Source organism: Nelumbo lutea, chromosome 3 (assembly GCF_056320005.1).
Source record: "Nelumbo lutea isolate HS-2025 chromosome 3, American lotus-T2T, whole genome shotgun sequence".
NCBI classification, from domain to species: domain Eukaryota; kingdom Viridiplantae; phylum Streptophyta; class Magnoliopsida; order Proteales; family Nelumbonaceae; genus Nelumbo; species Nelumbo lutea.
In genome coordinates this window covers 59,799,831-59,814,307 of record NC_142686.1, presented here as the reverse complement: position 1 = coordinate 59,814,307, position 14,477 = coordinate 59,799,831, and the positions used below count along the sequence as shown (strand labels likewise).

The 14,477-nt window shown below is 41.7% G+C and overlaps 1 protein-coding gene across 1 annotated transcript; it reads left to right on the top strand.

Moving 5' to 3' along the window:
• Positions 1–13,730: 13,730 nt before the first annotated feature.
• Positions 13,731–14,477, top strand: LOC148865208 (uncharacterized). The gene has a single exon (XM_088976362.1). It carries the CDS (start codon positions 13,731–13,733, stop codon positions 14,475–14,477), a length of 747 nt encoding a protein of 248 aa, XP_088832488.1.

Sequence of the window (14,477 nt, the reverse complement as noted above, 5' to 3'; positions counted from 1 at the left end):
GGGCGTAATTGACTGTTCCCTCCAGCTAATATGAGTGCATATGATAGGGAGATTCATATGATGAACTCTCTAAAGGCCTTCCATCATTAGCATGAGGATGGGTCCTTCAGTAATGAGGAAATGCACTAGAAAATTGGCTATCCATTTGCTGTTGGGCTTGTCTGAATGTTTCATAAGATGATAGGGGTGTCATAGACTGATGTGGGAGGGGCTTCACCAGAAAATGAGAACTCTCTCACGGTACCTTGGCGTTCACGAATATGATGGGTAAGCACTCACTGGACAGAAAGGTTTACCTGAAAACGACTTTGAACCTTGTCTGACAGAGGCCAAAGGGAACGCTCATATGATGAGTGGATATGATCATTCACAGAAAGGTGGTGGGGTTTTGTAACTGAAATAGTTGGCTCCATGCACCCTATGTGATTTCTCACATTTCCAGAGACAACTCGCAGTCTCTGTCATTGAGAAAGGAGGAAAATCTCAGAGATGAATAAATGGGAATGGAACGTAGATTAAAATCCATATCTATGTAATGAACATGAATCAAATTAGGTTGTGGACTGATGTTTGCTCTTTTATCAGAAAAATGACAAACGGACAATTTACAAATCTGCTTGATGACAACAAGCTGAAGGGCCCAAACTATGCCGACTGGTACAGGAACCTTATGTTGGTCTTAACCTCTGAGAAATTGGACAAAGTAGCCAAGAATCCTGCCCCGGATCATTTGGGAGATAGGGCTTCTAAGGCCCAGAGAAGAGAATTTCAAGAATGGGAGGAGAAAAACTCCCTTGCCCGTTGCTATATCATTACCTCTTTGAACAATCCAATTCAGAGGCAGTTTGATCAGATCGAACTTTCTAAGGATGTTTTGGACAGTCTCAAGACAATGTATGAAGAGCAGAATCATTCTACTCGGCAAAAGGTCTTGAAACAATTGATGACTGCACAAATGTCCAAGGGCCAACAAGTTCACGACCATTGTCTTCGGATGATGGGTTATATCAATGAACTAGAGGCTTTTGGATCTGGGCTGGATCTAGTAACACAGATCGATGCTATTCTCAACTCTTTGTCTTCATCCTTTAATCCATTCATCATGAACTACAACATGAACAAGCTGAATGTCAGCTTGCAGGAACTCAACAATATGTTGTAGAGGGCCGAAGAATTGATTGAAAGGATGAGCCCATTGCCATGCTTGTTGAAACTGGCAAATCAGGCAAGAAAATGAAGGCAAAGAGAAAGTCCCAGAAGAAGGCTCCCAAACCCAAGAAGCAAAGGAAGGACAAGGCATCAGATGCCTGTCACTTCTACAAGAAGACCGGCCAGTGGAAAAGGAACTATCCTGCCAAACTGGAATTCAAGAAAGGTAATCTCGAAAGTTGTGTTATAGAAACCAACTTGTTGGTGGCTTCTGCGTCCTGGTGTATTGACTCCGGGGCTTCAACTCATGCGTGTTACTCACTACAAGGGTTCAAGGTAAGCAAAAGGCTGAGTGAAGGAGAAGTCACGCTCTACTTGGGCACTACTGCAACTGTTGCAGCCGCGACCATAGGAACCGTGGAGTTACTTTTTAGAGAAGGAACTATTGTACTGAAAGATTGCCATTATGTACAAAATTTAAGAAGAATTTTGATTTCTGACTCAAAACTATGTGCAGATGGTTATTCTATCTTCTTTACTAATACGATTACTATTAAAAGAAATAACAGATTCATCGCATACAGGGAACTAGAGAACGGTCTCAATGTTCTACATTCTTCTCTAGAAACTAACATAATTGAAACTACGTCGGCTGAAATCCTTAAGAAAAGAGCCTGAGATACCGTTAATCCCATGTGCCTATGGCATTACCGACTTGGCCACATCGGTGTTGACCGAATAACAAGGTTGGTAAAGGATGGTCCTTTGGATTTTCTAACTGTAGAAGATCTTCCCACTTGTGAGCCTTGCCTGCAAGACAAGATGACGAAACGACCATTTAACGGTAAGCCTGAAAGATGTATAGGCACAGTTGACCTTATACATACTGATGTATGTGGTTCCCTGAGTGTTAGGATATGGAATCAACACGTGTATTTCATCACCTTCACCAATGAATTTTCACGATATGGTTACATGTACCTAATAAGACACAAATCTGAATCCTTTGAAAAGTTCAAAGAGTTCAGACAAGAGGTCGAGAAACAGTTAGAGAGAGAAATTAAAGCCCTTCGATCAGATCGAGGAGGCGAGTATCTCTCTGATGAATTTAGGGACTACTTAAAGGACAATGGGATAGTATCACAGTTAGCTCCTCCTGCTACACCACAACTTAACGGTATTTTAGAGAGGAGGAATAGGACCTTATTGGATATGGTCCGGTCACTTCTCATACACTCAGAGTTACCCACATCCTTTTGGGGTTACGTGTTAGAGGCTGCGATTTACGTGCTGAATCGGGTTCCAACCAAATCGGTACCGAACACTCCATATGAACTTTGGACCGAAAAGAAACTAAGTGTCAGACACTTGAATATTTGGGATTGTCTAGCACATGTTAAAAGAACAAGTGCAGACAAGTTAGAATCCAAGACCAGCCATTGCCTATTTGTAGGGTACCCAAAAAGCTCTGTGGGTTACCTATTCAATGACCCAAGTGAGTAGAAAGTGTTATGCAGCCGACTACATCCTAGACACCCATCTTCAGTAAATAGTTCTTGATGAAGAGAGCTTGGGAGAAATGGGAGATGTCTAACAAGTTCTAGGTAATAACCAACCTAGAAGATCTATTCGGGTATCCAGGCCACCAGTCCGTTATGATTATGACCAAGATTGTTACGTGGTGGAAACCTTGACTAGTGAGGAGGATCCCTATGTTGGACATAGATTCCCAGAAGTGGGTGGAGGCCATGAGAGCAGAGATGGATTCAATGGAGACCAATGGAGTCTGGACTCTGGTAGATCCGCCCTCCGGGGTAAACAATCGATTGCAAATGGATTTACAAGAGGAAGAAAGGCCCCGATGGTAAGGTTGAGACCTTCAAAGCTCGTCTGGTGGCGAAAGGGTACACTCAGAAATAGGGCATCGACTATGAGGAAACCTTTTCGCCTGTGGCCATGCTTAAATCCATTAGGATCCTGCTAGCTGTAGAAGTTGGAACATCCATTTTGGAACACTCGTTTATGGACTTAAGCAAGCTTCTAGAAGTTGGAACATCCGTTTTGACTCTGTTGTCAAATCGTTTGACTTCAAGCAGAATCTAGATGAACCCTGTGTCTACAGGAAGTATAGTGGAGATAAGGTTACCTTCTTGGTTTTGAATGTAGATGGCATTCTACTCATTGGAAATGACGTAGGAATGTTAACTACCGTAAAAGTATGGCTTTCACAACAATTCTCCATGAAAGATCTTGGAGAAGCCTCATATATACTGGGCCTTTGACTCTTTAGAGATAAATCGAAGCGGATAATAGGATTATCCCAATTTGCTTACATTGACAAAATAGTCAAAAGATACAATATGGAAAACTCCAAGAAAGGAAATGTTCATTTCAGGCACGGAGCCACTCTCTCCAAGAAGATGTCTCCCAAGACTTCTGAGGAGAGTGATGGCATGAAAGACATTCCCTATGCCTCTATCGTAGGGAGCATCATGTATGTCATGCTGTGCACTCATCCTGACATTTCTCAGGCAGTGAGTGTAGTAAGCAGATTTCAGGCCAACCCAGGGCAGGAGCACTGGACTGCTGTGAAAAACATACTTAAGTAACTTCGAAGGACAAAAGAGTTTTGTCTAGTATTCAACTGTAGCTCACTACAAATCCAAGGGTATACAGATGTCGATTTCCAATCGGATTCAGATGATAGAAAGTCTACACCTGGATATGTTTTCAAGATAGGATCGTGTGTTGTTTGCTGGAAAAGCAGCAAACAGGGGTCCACTACAGACTCCAAGACCGAGGCCAAGTACATTGCTGCAAGTGAGGCTGCCAAAGAAGCCATGTGGATGAAGAAGTTCATTCACGAGTTGGGAGTAGTTCCGTCCAGCACATCACCCATCCCGTTGTTGTGTAACAACAATGGAACCCCTGCTCAGACTAAGGAGCCACGAGTCCATTCGAAGTCGAAGCACATCGAGAGGAAGTACCACGTACTACGGGAGATTGTTGGTAGAGGGGACGTCCTAATTCAGAAGGTAGCATCAGCAGAAAATGTAGCAAAACCATTGACAAAGCCACTATCACAGAAAGTGTTTGAGAAACACATGGAAAGCATGGGACTCCGACTTGTACCTAATTGGACCTAAGTGAAAGTGGGAGCTGTTAGACAGTTTTGTATGCCCTTAGCTTCAATCAGAATGATGTACTTTATGAGTTTATTGTAAATGAATAAAAGTACATATTTGATTCATGTTCCCTTGGTATGTTTCTATGTAATACCCTTAAACTGGACACTTAATGAGACTCATGTTAGTTTAGAATGTTCACAGCTAGTGGGTCGATCTGGGGAGACCTATCCTGATAAGGCTGACACTATGGTGCCACCAAGTCGGTTGGGGTGGCCTGTCTCAACTACTAGGGTGAGACCCTAGGCACATACGATGTATGATTAATTGAATCTTTGAACTGGACCAGATTTACAGTATTGCCCTGGACCTTGGAGATTAATGGGAAAATCTGGAAAGTTACACCCAACCCCTAGACTCGATTATGATACTGCACTAGGTGTCGAATTGGGCTATCTTTGATGTACCAATCAGTGAGATCCTTAGCGGGGGTCAAAACCTAGGTATGTTGGGACAGTCTAAGAATTCATCTGAGTGGGTTATAGGGGATGCACTCTCACTGATGGAAACCAAGACTACCGGCAGTCGATTTCAATCGTTGAGATTTGTTTTGCAAAATATATTTTATATGAGATATAAAAGTATATATATATATATATATATATATATATATATATATATATATATTATGATTTCTAAAATGTTTGCAAAAGGTTTTAATTCTCGGGATCCATATAAGTAGAGAGTACAACACTATTCCTTGCAACCGAGGGAGAGGTCCTCTCTTGTCGGGCAGTGTATGATCATTATGGGCTGAGAGGTTATGTGTAAGACCATTGAGGATAATACCTGATGGGCTAATCTTGCATCTGCCCACAGTCCTTGGGTGTTACAAGGTGACTTGGACCAGGGACCACTTAGGGTAAGTGTTGGGTCCATAGAGCCCATTTGATGGGTTTCAGGGGGTGCACTGTCCATAACAGTGTATTCGGTCAGGCCTTGTAACAAAGGCTAGGTCAAACCCATGTGGCTGATGTGTAGATCAATGCTTGGGTCCCATGCCATACAAGGAAGCCTAACTGGGCAACAGTTAGGAAGGTTAAGTGAGCACATAAGCTTAATAGGCCTAAAGCCCATTTCAAACTGGACTTATTTAATAAGTTAAATATGGGTGAATTCTGAGATGGATCAGCAGATAGGATAGGGTCTTAACCCTATCCACTCAGAGAGTCCAGATCTGAATATGATTCAGATCTAGAAACCTCCTGATGAGATTAGGAGAAGGCTAATCTAATCTATAGATAAGATAAGGGTTTATCCTTATCAGCTGAAGAGAGATCTGATCCAAATATGATTTGGATCAGCAGCTCCTAATTGGATAAGGAGCTGATCTTTTAGGATTACAAAAGGAGGGGGCGGCAGCCTTTAGAGAGATATTCACATTCTCTTCAGAGCTGAAATCACTGAAAAAAGATTTATGCAATCCCTGCAAAGGTCTTTTTTGCTGCCTCTTTCCTGCAGCCGCCAGACATCCAGTTCGATCTCCAGTTGTGGGAGAAGTCAAGATTCGATCTTGACACTAGTTATTTGAGAAAGAATTGATAGGAAGCTGTGCTCACATGCCATCCTGCTGTTTCTTGCGAAGGACAGAATTCTTGGAGAATAATACTATTGATTCTTCTCTATCCTGCATTGTGCCATCTTTAATGGGAGCAGTCTTTGGATCCTTCATTGGGCGTGAACACCTTCGTTGGGAGATACTTTTTCTCCGTATTTGGTATAATCTTATCTTACTCCTTTTGGTTCAGATCTAGTTCAGTTTATGGTTCAAGATTAATTTTGAAAATATGATTTTTTAAATAGGGAATGCGATTCCCAGTTGAAAGGGAGAGAAAAATTTTTTAAATTCGCCCATTTATTTCGCAAGATTTGGGCATCCATACGATGGATCTCTCATCCCTTCATTGGGTGACCGTGGTTTTTTTCTTTCCCACACTAGAAGGTTTTTCCACATAAATTTGGTTGTGTTTTTGTGTGCTTGTTCTTTGGTTTAAGTTCTACTAAATTATTTCCTAACAGATTCACACAAAGAGGGAGAAAAATATTTTTTCTGCTGTTTTTGAAACTTGGTTATAATTTGCTTGATTTTGTGATTCTCCCTACAGATTGATTCCTCACCTCTATTTTTTTTTCTTTTTATCTGTGAAAGATAAGCTATCTAGTTGATGTTTGTATTCTTTTTGAATTCCGAGCTGGACTTATGTACATCTTCATACTCCAAGGCCATCTTTTCTATTATCCAACCTGCATGTGGGATTTTGCAGCTTGGTTACATGACAGTTCTGATTAGAGGATTCTGTATGCGTGGATCATGTTTTTTGTTAAATATTGCTTAGATTTATAGGTGTCTTGTTGGCCTATGTTCAAAGGTGCCCAATTCAAGGGAAAAGACCTTGTTCTCATTATTGTTCCATTTGAACCGCTACTTCATATATACTATTAGGATAGAGAGAGAGAGAGATTGGGAGAGGAGAGGAGACCTGATCGCCTAAATGCAAAGCCACTTCTAGTGTGAAGAATTTAACATTAATCATCACCATAGGCTCAGATTGAATACAAAAATAGAGAGAGAGAGAGAGAGAGAGAGAGATGATTGAGACAGAGAGAGATAGAAGATTGAGAGTTGATTGGGAGAGGAGAGAGACGAAGAGGGCGAGAAGAGGAAGAGGTGTGTGGAGGAAAAGTGGAAAACCTTCTCAGCCCGTGTCAATTATGTAGCAGCAATTGCTTAGTCTTTAGTGGCAATTTTAATTGACTTCCACTAAAGACCAATATTTCTAGCTCTGGTCACCAAATAGCCGGTTGAAAAACTACCGCTAGAAATATATTTTTTGTAGTATATTCTTAGTATGATATAGTAAATGTTATTTCTTCTAAAAATATGATTATAATCCTAAAATGATTTAATGTGTAGGCATTAAAACATGTGAAGCTCCTTTACCCAGGATATGATAAGAAAGAGGTGGCTAGAGGTATACTTATTAGTAAAGATCCTAAAAAGGTGGTGGGTGATAAAGCACTTGGTCATGGATGGTGTGAGATATCCTTAAAATCAATAATGATTAATGGCTTAGTTTTGTTAAGGAAATGTGGTAATATGGTAACTCTTGGAGATGCACTTGGATCTTACATCGCATGGGTTAAATCAATGGTAAATGTATAATGCATATAAAATTCTTACATTATTTAATTTATATAGTTAATTATTTACATCAATCTTTATGTGTTCATTTTTGTTGAATTTGACAGACCAAAGTTTATGATGCGATGAGAATAATTTTGTCAATTTTCTTTTCTCTTTTGGTGATGAAAAAAATTATTAAATGAGTATATTGAACAAGGACTATTATGGATATATTGTGTAAATGTGTAGAGGTTTTATTTGTAAAAACCCCTCTTATCATACAGTAACAGGTGAAACTATTTTTTTTTTATTTTTTTATTTTTGTAATGGCATTCATTTGAAATTCAAATGAGAACTACACTTTTAGCAACAGTTCGATGAAACCGTGGCTAAACGTTCCATACAGTTGCACTTTTGGCAATAGTTATATTTTGTAACGATTATTCTACAACATCCCTTTTTGACACTAACCATTGCTATAAGAATTTTATAGCAACCATTAATGTAAAAACCATGGTAATTTAAATGAATTATTAATACTTTAAGTGACGATTTTATCTAAAACCGTTGCTATCAGGGGCGGAGCCATAGGGCGCCAACCATTGAAGTAGAGAGTGGGCGGGAGGAGGGAAGGGAAAATTTATATAGAAAGTGAAGATTTTCTGAACCATGGGGGGGACATGGCTACCTTGGGTCCCCATTGGCTCCGTTCCTGGTTGCTATCTCTACTTGTTCATCAATATTTGCTATAGATATTTGTAGCCACGACCAAAACCGTTGCTATCTCTACTTGTTCATCAATGGCATTCATTTGAAAATCAAATGAGAACTACAATGTAAGCAACAGTTTGATGAAACCGTTGCTAAAAGTTCCATACAGTTGCGGTTTTGGCAATAGTTATATTTTGTAACATTCTACAACATCCGTTTTTGACACTAACCGTTGCTATAAGATTTTTATAGCAACCATTAATGTAAAAAACCATGGTAATTTAAATGAATTGTTAATACTTTAAGTGACAATTTTATCTAAAACCATTGCTATCAGGGACAGAGCCATAGGGCGCCAACCATTGAAGTAGAGAGGGGAGGGGGAGGGGGGGGGGCAGGGGGAGGGGAAAATTTATATAGAAAGTTAAGATTTTCTGAACCATAGGGGGAGACATGGCTACCCTGGGTCCCCCCTGGCTCCGTTCCTGGTTGTTATCTCTACTTGTTCATCAATATTGCATATTTTATAGCCACGGCTAAAACCATTGCTATAGATATTTGTAGTCATGACCAAAACCGTTGCTATAGATACATGTAGCAATGGTACAATATAAGTCCGTTGCAATAAATTTTTTTATTAGCAATGGTTCAAACCATGGCTATACATATATTTTTAGCCACGGCGTACAATATCCGTGGCTATAGGTTTTAGCCATGCCAATATCTGCCATCGAGAAAAAACCATGGCTAAACCATTGCTCTATCCATTAGCAACAGTTTTTTGTGTCTTTTTGCAATGGTTTTATCCGTTTCTAAAGTTGATTTTTCCTGTAGTATATTCCTTATTAATATACATACATACACACATAACTCCCGCTCTCTCTCATTAAATGCCAACTGAGGGCTGGCTCAATTGGTATGTTAGCCAATTCTTTCTAACATGGATGCGAATTCAATTCCTCCAACCACTACTTTGGGTAAGGGGTTATTTGGGTGGTGCGTATCACCAAATACCAAAAATATTCTCTCGTTAAATATTGTATTTAATTTTTTTCTTACCAATAAATTCTACTAAAATCTATATCCAATATTTTTTTATATAAAGCCTATATTTTTTTTGAGACCAACTAAAAATAAAACTGTCCTTTCATCCAAGTGAGAAGAAATTCAAAATTTTCAGATGAAATGGGTCTAGAATTTGGGCGTATCTCTAATACCTTTTATCATATTAAATGGTTTATTACTTAAAATAGTCTTGAACTATTTGAGAATTAGTTAAAGTTGTCCTAAGGTAGTAAGATATGATGTAATATGACACATATTACCCTTCCATTACTTGGCCATCACATTCCATTTACATGGGATATCATGTGACACTTTTAATTTTTGAAAACCCAATTTTGTTCTCAACACCAACCTTGCCCATTTCAGAGGTTGCCCATGAAATTTTCTAGAACTAGAGTAGCGTCGATATTCCTCTTCCCTCTCTTTCTTCCCACATTCTTCATCTGCTTCCCCTTCCTTTTTATGAAGCTCATGGCCAAAGAGAAAGATCATAGGACCATGTTCCTTTTCCAATCATGCCCATGAAGAAAATTTTTTAAGACTGAGCCCCCTCAGTCTATCCCCTGGCCCTAGTTGTTGTCATTTTTGGAGGAACGCCATCGTCGTTTGAATCTCATCCTCGATGATCTCATGTACATCGTTGATTGACTTCAAGCTTCCCTTTTCCTCTCAACTGTCCACGAAAGGATCAAGCTTGCCTATGTGAAAATCTGGAACGATGGCTAGTGTTCAGGTTATGGCTGAGCTAGCTTACGCCACACGGCTGCCCTATTCCCTTGGCCATGTTAGCGCTGCATCACCTTCATGGCCCAATTTGTCTTCGCGGCTATGTCCACACTGCATCACCTCCGTGGCCCCACCTTATCCTTTCAGCCATGATGGCATCATGTCATGAGGATAAGTACAACCAAAATAGGAGAGTGGATAAGGATAACTCCACTAGGGATTAGGTTTTATCCCGAAAACCTTGACAGTTAACTTGATCATCCTGACAACCCCGGAAACATCATCCGATCAGGACATGGATCTTCAGCTACAAAAGGTATCTCTTATTCAGAGTAAAGGATCCGACTCTTAACTCCCATACCGTTACTCTACTCGAACTAGCACGTTCTCTAGTTGCTCGGCCCGACCACCTACTACTTTCTACTGACTTGAGCGTCGGAGTGCCAACGCGGGGATAACTTCTCGGGCTTCTGACCTTTTCTTGGTTTCAGATTTCATTGCGTGGCTTCATTATTCTGTTAGACAATGTATACCCTTAGCTCCAATCAGATTGATGTACTTGATGACATTTATGGTAAATGAATAAAAGTACATAATTCATTCATATGTTTTTGGTATGTTTCTGTGTAATACCCTTAAGCTGGACACTTATGAGACTTGTGTTAGTTTAGAATCTTCACAGTCGTTGGATAGATTTGGGGAGATTTATCCTATCAAGGCTGACACTGATGTGCCGCCAAGTTGGTTGGGTGGCTTGTCTCAGTTGCCAGGGTGACTGAGACCTGAGGTACATTCAGTGTGGGTTTTTTTGAAACCCTGAACCAGACCAAATTCTAGTATTGCCTTGAACCTTGGAGACAGACGGTCAAAATTGGAATGTTAAACCTGACCCCTAAGCTCAATTATGGTACTACACTAAGTGTCGGATTGGGCTGTCTTTGATATGCCAATCAGTGAAATCCTTAGAGGGGGTCAAAACCTGGGTATGTTGGGACAGTCCGAGAATTCACCTGAGTGGGTGATCATAGTGACAAGATCTGCCCCTTTGTTGGATAAAGTGAATGATCGGGGGGGGGGGGGGGCGGGGGGGGATGCACTCTCTTTGATGGTACCGATAGTTGATTTCAAATGTTGAGATTTGTTTTGCAAAATATATATATATATATATATATTATGGTTTCAAAATGTTTGCAAAAGGTTTTAATTCCTGGGATCCATGTGAGTAGAAAGTGCAGTACTGTTCCTTGTAGCCGAGGGAGATGTCCTTTCTTGTCGTGCAGTGTTTGATCATTATGGGCTGAGAGGTTAAATGTAAAACCATCGAGGGTAATACCTGATGGGCTAATCTTGCATCTGCCCATAGTCCTTGGGTTTTCATAAGGTGGCTAGACCCAAGGACCATTTAGTGTAAATGTAGGGCCCATTAAGAGCCTATGGTGATGGACTCAGGGGTTCACTGTCTCCTACAGTGAATTCGGCCATGCCTTGTAACAAATGCTAGGCTGAACCCATGTGGCTGATGTGTAGATCGATGTAAGGGTCCCACGCCATACAAAGATATCCAACTGGGCAACAAGTTAAAGGTGTAAGTGAGCACATAGGCTTAATGGGCCTAAAACCCATTTCAAACTAGGCTTAAATTGGTTAATTAAAAGGAGGCAAGAACTGATTTATAATCTGATTAGGATTAGCTGAAAGGATAAGATCAGTCTTATCCATTTAAGAGTTCATATCCAAATATCAGATTTGAATCAAGAAACTTTCTCCTAATTACATTAGGAGGCTGATCCGAAGAAGACTATAAATAGGGGGCAAATTCCTCAGTTTTATACACAACAATCTACAAAATTCTCCCCTTATTCTTGCTATCCCTACCCAGTTCGATCTCCACCTTCGGAACTGATCAAGAAGAGTTCTTGATATTGTTTCTTGGCTGAAGAAACAATCTGAAGTCATGCTCACCAGCCCTTTACTCCATTCTTGCTGAAGAGTCATCCTACTGATCTTGCTTCATTACACACTATGTCATCTTTAGTGGAAACGGGTTTTGGTTTTCTCCTTGGACGTGAACACTTTCATTGGGAGTTACTGCTACTTCGTATCAGGTATACCCCTCTCCTCCCTTTGGTTTCAGATCTGGTCTGGTTTTGTTTCAAAAATGATCATTGAAAATGCAATTTTCTAAAATAGAGAATGTGATTCCCAAATGGGAGAGAGAGAAATTTTTGAAATTTCTCCCAACCTTCCTGCAGGGTTTGGCTATCCATATGATGGATCTCTCATCCCTTCACCTTGCACCTTGGCTCCACCCAGTTGACAAGGATTATCTCACTATGACCTCGGTTCTTGCACTACCTAAGATCAAGCAGCATTAGATTGACGCCATCTGTGGAAAACACACAAAATTCCTTCCCAAAACCCTTTTATTTTCCGCACAATTAAAAACTGATCAAGATGCTGAGAAACAACTATGAGCGTTCAACAGGCCAATCCCCATCTCGAGAATCCCACTCTCATCACAGTCCTCCATGCCACAAAACCTAGCAACCTCAGCACCAAGCCATAGTCGACCCTACCTAGTTCCAAGCGATGCAAGAAAATGTCAGCAAGATCTTGGCAATGATGTAGTCATTGGGATCTATGGCGTCGTCCGCTCGGACCAAACCCCCTCTTGCCTCGATGTATACGAAGGGTGATCCTCGCCTCAAGGACCCCAAAATGCATTGACCGGACAAGGACGGGTTACGACCTGATCAAGAAAAGCAAGATACCACAAGATTAGTTTCATCCACTCGGTCCCGTGAGCTTGATAACCGCGGCAAAACCCACCAATGTACTCGGATCCCAACCAAAGAAAGGCTTGGTAATTGGACGCCGTATCAACTAGTTTCCATTTCCGAGTCCAGTTCAGTCAAGGACCACCTAGCACAGCCCAAGAAGGATAGATCCGCACATGCCACAACTCCAGACGACAGAGATGCGGAAATCCGAGAACTCTGACAACGCTTGACCGAGTTGGAGCGCAGCCAAGCCCAGAGGAGCGTGGCACCATCCATAGTCCAGCTGGTGCAACCAAGTGGTCGGCCTGCCAAGGAGCCACCCTTCATCCAAGAGATCGTGGACGAGCTCCTCCTACAAGATGGCGGGTGCCGCAATTCGAGAAGTACAATGGGAATATCGACTTGGCGATCACATCAAAGCATTCAAAGCTTAGATGATGCTACACGGTTCATCCAAAGACCTGATGTGCAAGGCTTCCATAGAAACTCTCAAAGGTCCAACCTTGATATGATATTTGTCCTTTCCCCCGTGCTCCATAGCATCATGGGAGCAACTAGAGAACCGGTTTTTCGCTAAATTCACAGCAAGCCAAAAGCACTAGAAAACTTTGGCCAAACTCAGATGCGGCAGAGGAAGGGAGAATCCCTCAAAGATTACTTGGCCAGATTCAAAACTAAGGCATTGCAAGTTTGGAACCTAAACCAGTCAGTAGCTGTCACAACCATTCAATATGATCTGCGGCCTTCTCCATTCAACTTCAACATCTCTAAGAACCCCCCTCAAACCATAGCTGCATTGATGAGCCACGCCTAGAAGTATATCAATGCGGAGGAATCACATGCATAGCTAAAAGACAAGGAAGAGAAGCCCAAAAAAAGAGAAGGAATACCGAGGATCACAGGATAGAGAGTGTGGACAGAGATCACAAGAGATTGGACTTCCAGACCGACCGCAGACCAAGGACTCCTCCACCAACCTACAGGAAATTCATGCCGCTGAATACACCATGGTCTAAAGTTTTGATGCAGATCTACGACCGTAGCTACATCCGCCGGCCCGAGAAGATGAAGACCCAAGGCAACAAAAGGAGCCGTGATAAATATTGTAAGTTCCATAGAGACCACGACCACGACATGGACAACTGCTATGACCTGCGCAACCGCATCGAGGACTTGATCAGGCGAGGGTACCTCGGTGGGTTCATTAACAAAGACGAGAAGCCAGTAGAAGAAGAACCACGTCCAGGAGGGATCATCGCTGGAGGAGAAAGCAGCTCGGGCCACAAAAAGTATCTGCGGCTACTCGAGTTCAGCGAAAAAGGTCTGAAGAAAAGACGTGAAGACCCGATTGCTTTCATAGAAGATGACCTTCGGGTGGTCCAGAACCCACATGATGACGCCTTGGTGATCACTGCCGAGGTGGCCAATTTCGAAGTGCGGTGCATCCTAGTTGACACAGGTAGCTCAGCGGATGTCTTCTTTGAAGACGCATTCAACAGAAACCGCCTCATCCCTATCAACACCCCTAATGGGCTTCTCCGGGGAGTCGCTCATGCCAATGGGAGGATCACTCTCCCCCTTCTAATCGAAGACAACGACATCACCATAACGGCCATGGTCAACTTCATTGTTGTCCGTTGCTCGTCCTTGTACAACGCTATCCTTGGCTGGCCGACATTGAGCTCTCTACTGGCCTCAGTTTCCATGTTACACCACACAATGAAATTCCCAACCTAG

Bases quoted from the DNA above. Each gene is read 5' to 3' on its own strand.
- LOC148865208 (XM_088976362.1), top strand. From the start codon at position 13,731: ATGCCGCTGAATACACCATGGTCTAAAGTTTTGATGCAGATCTACGAC.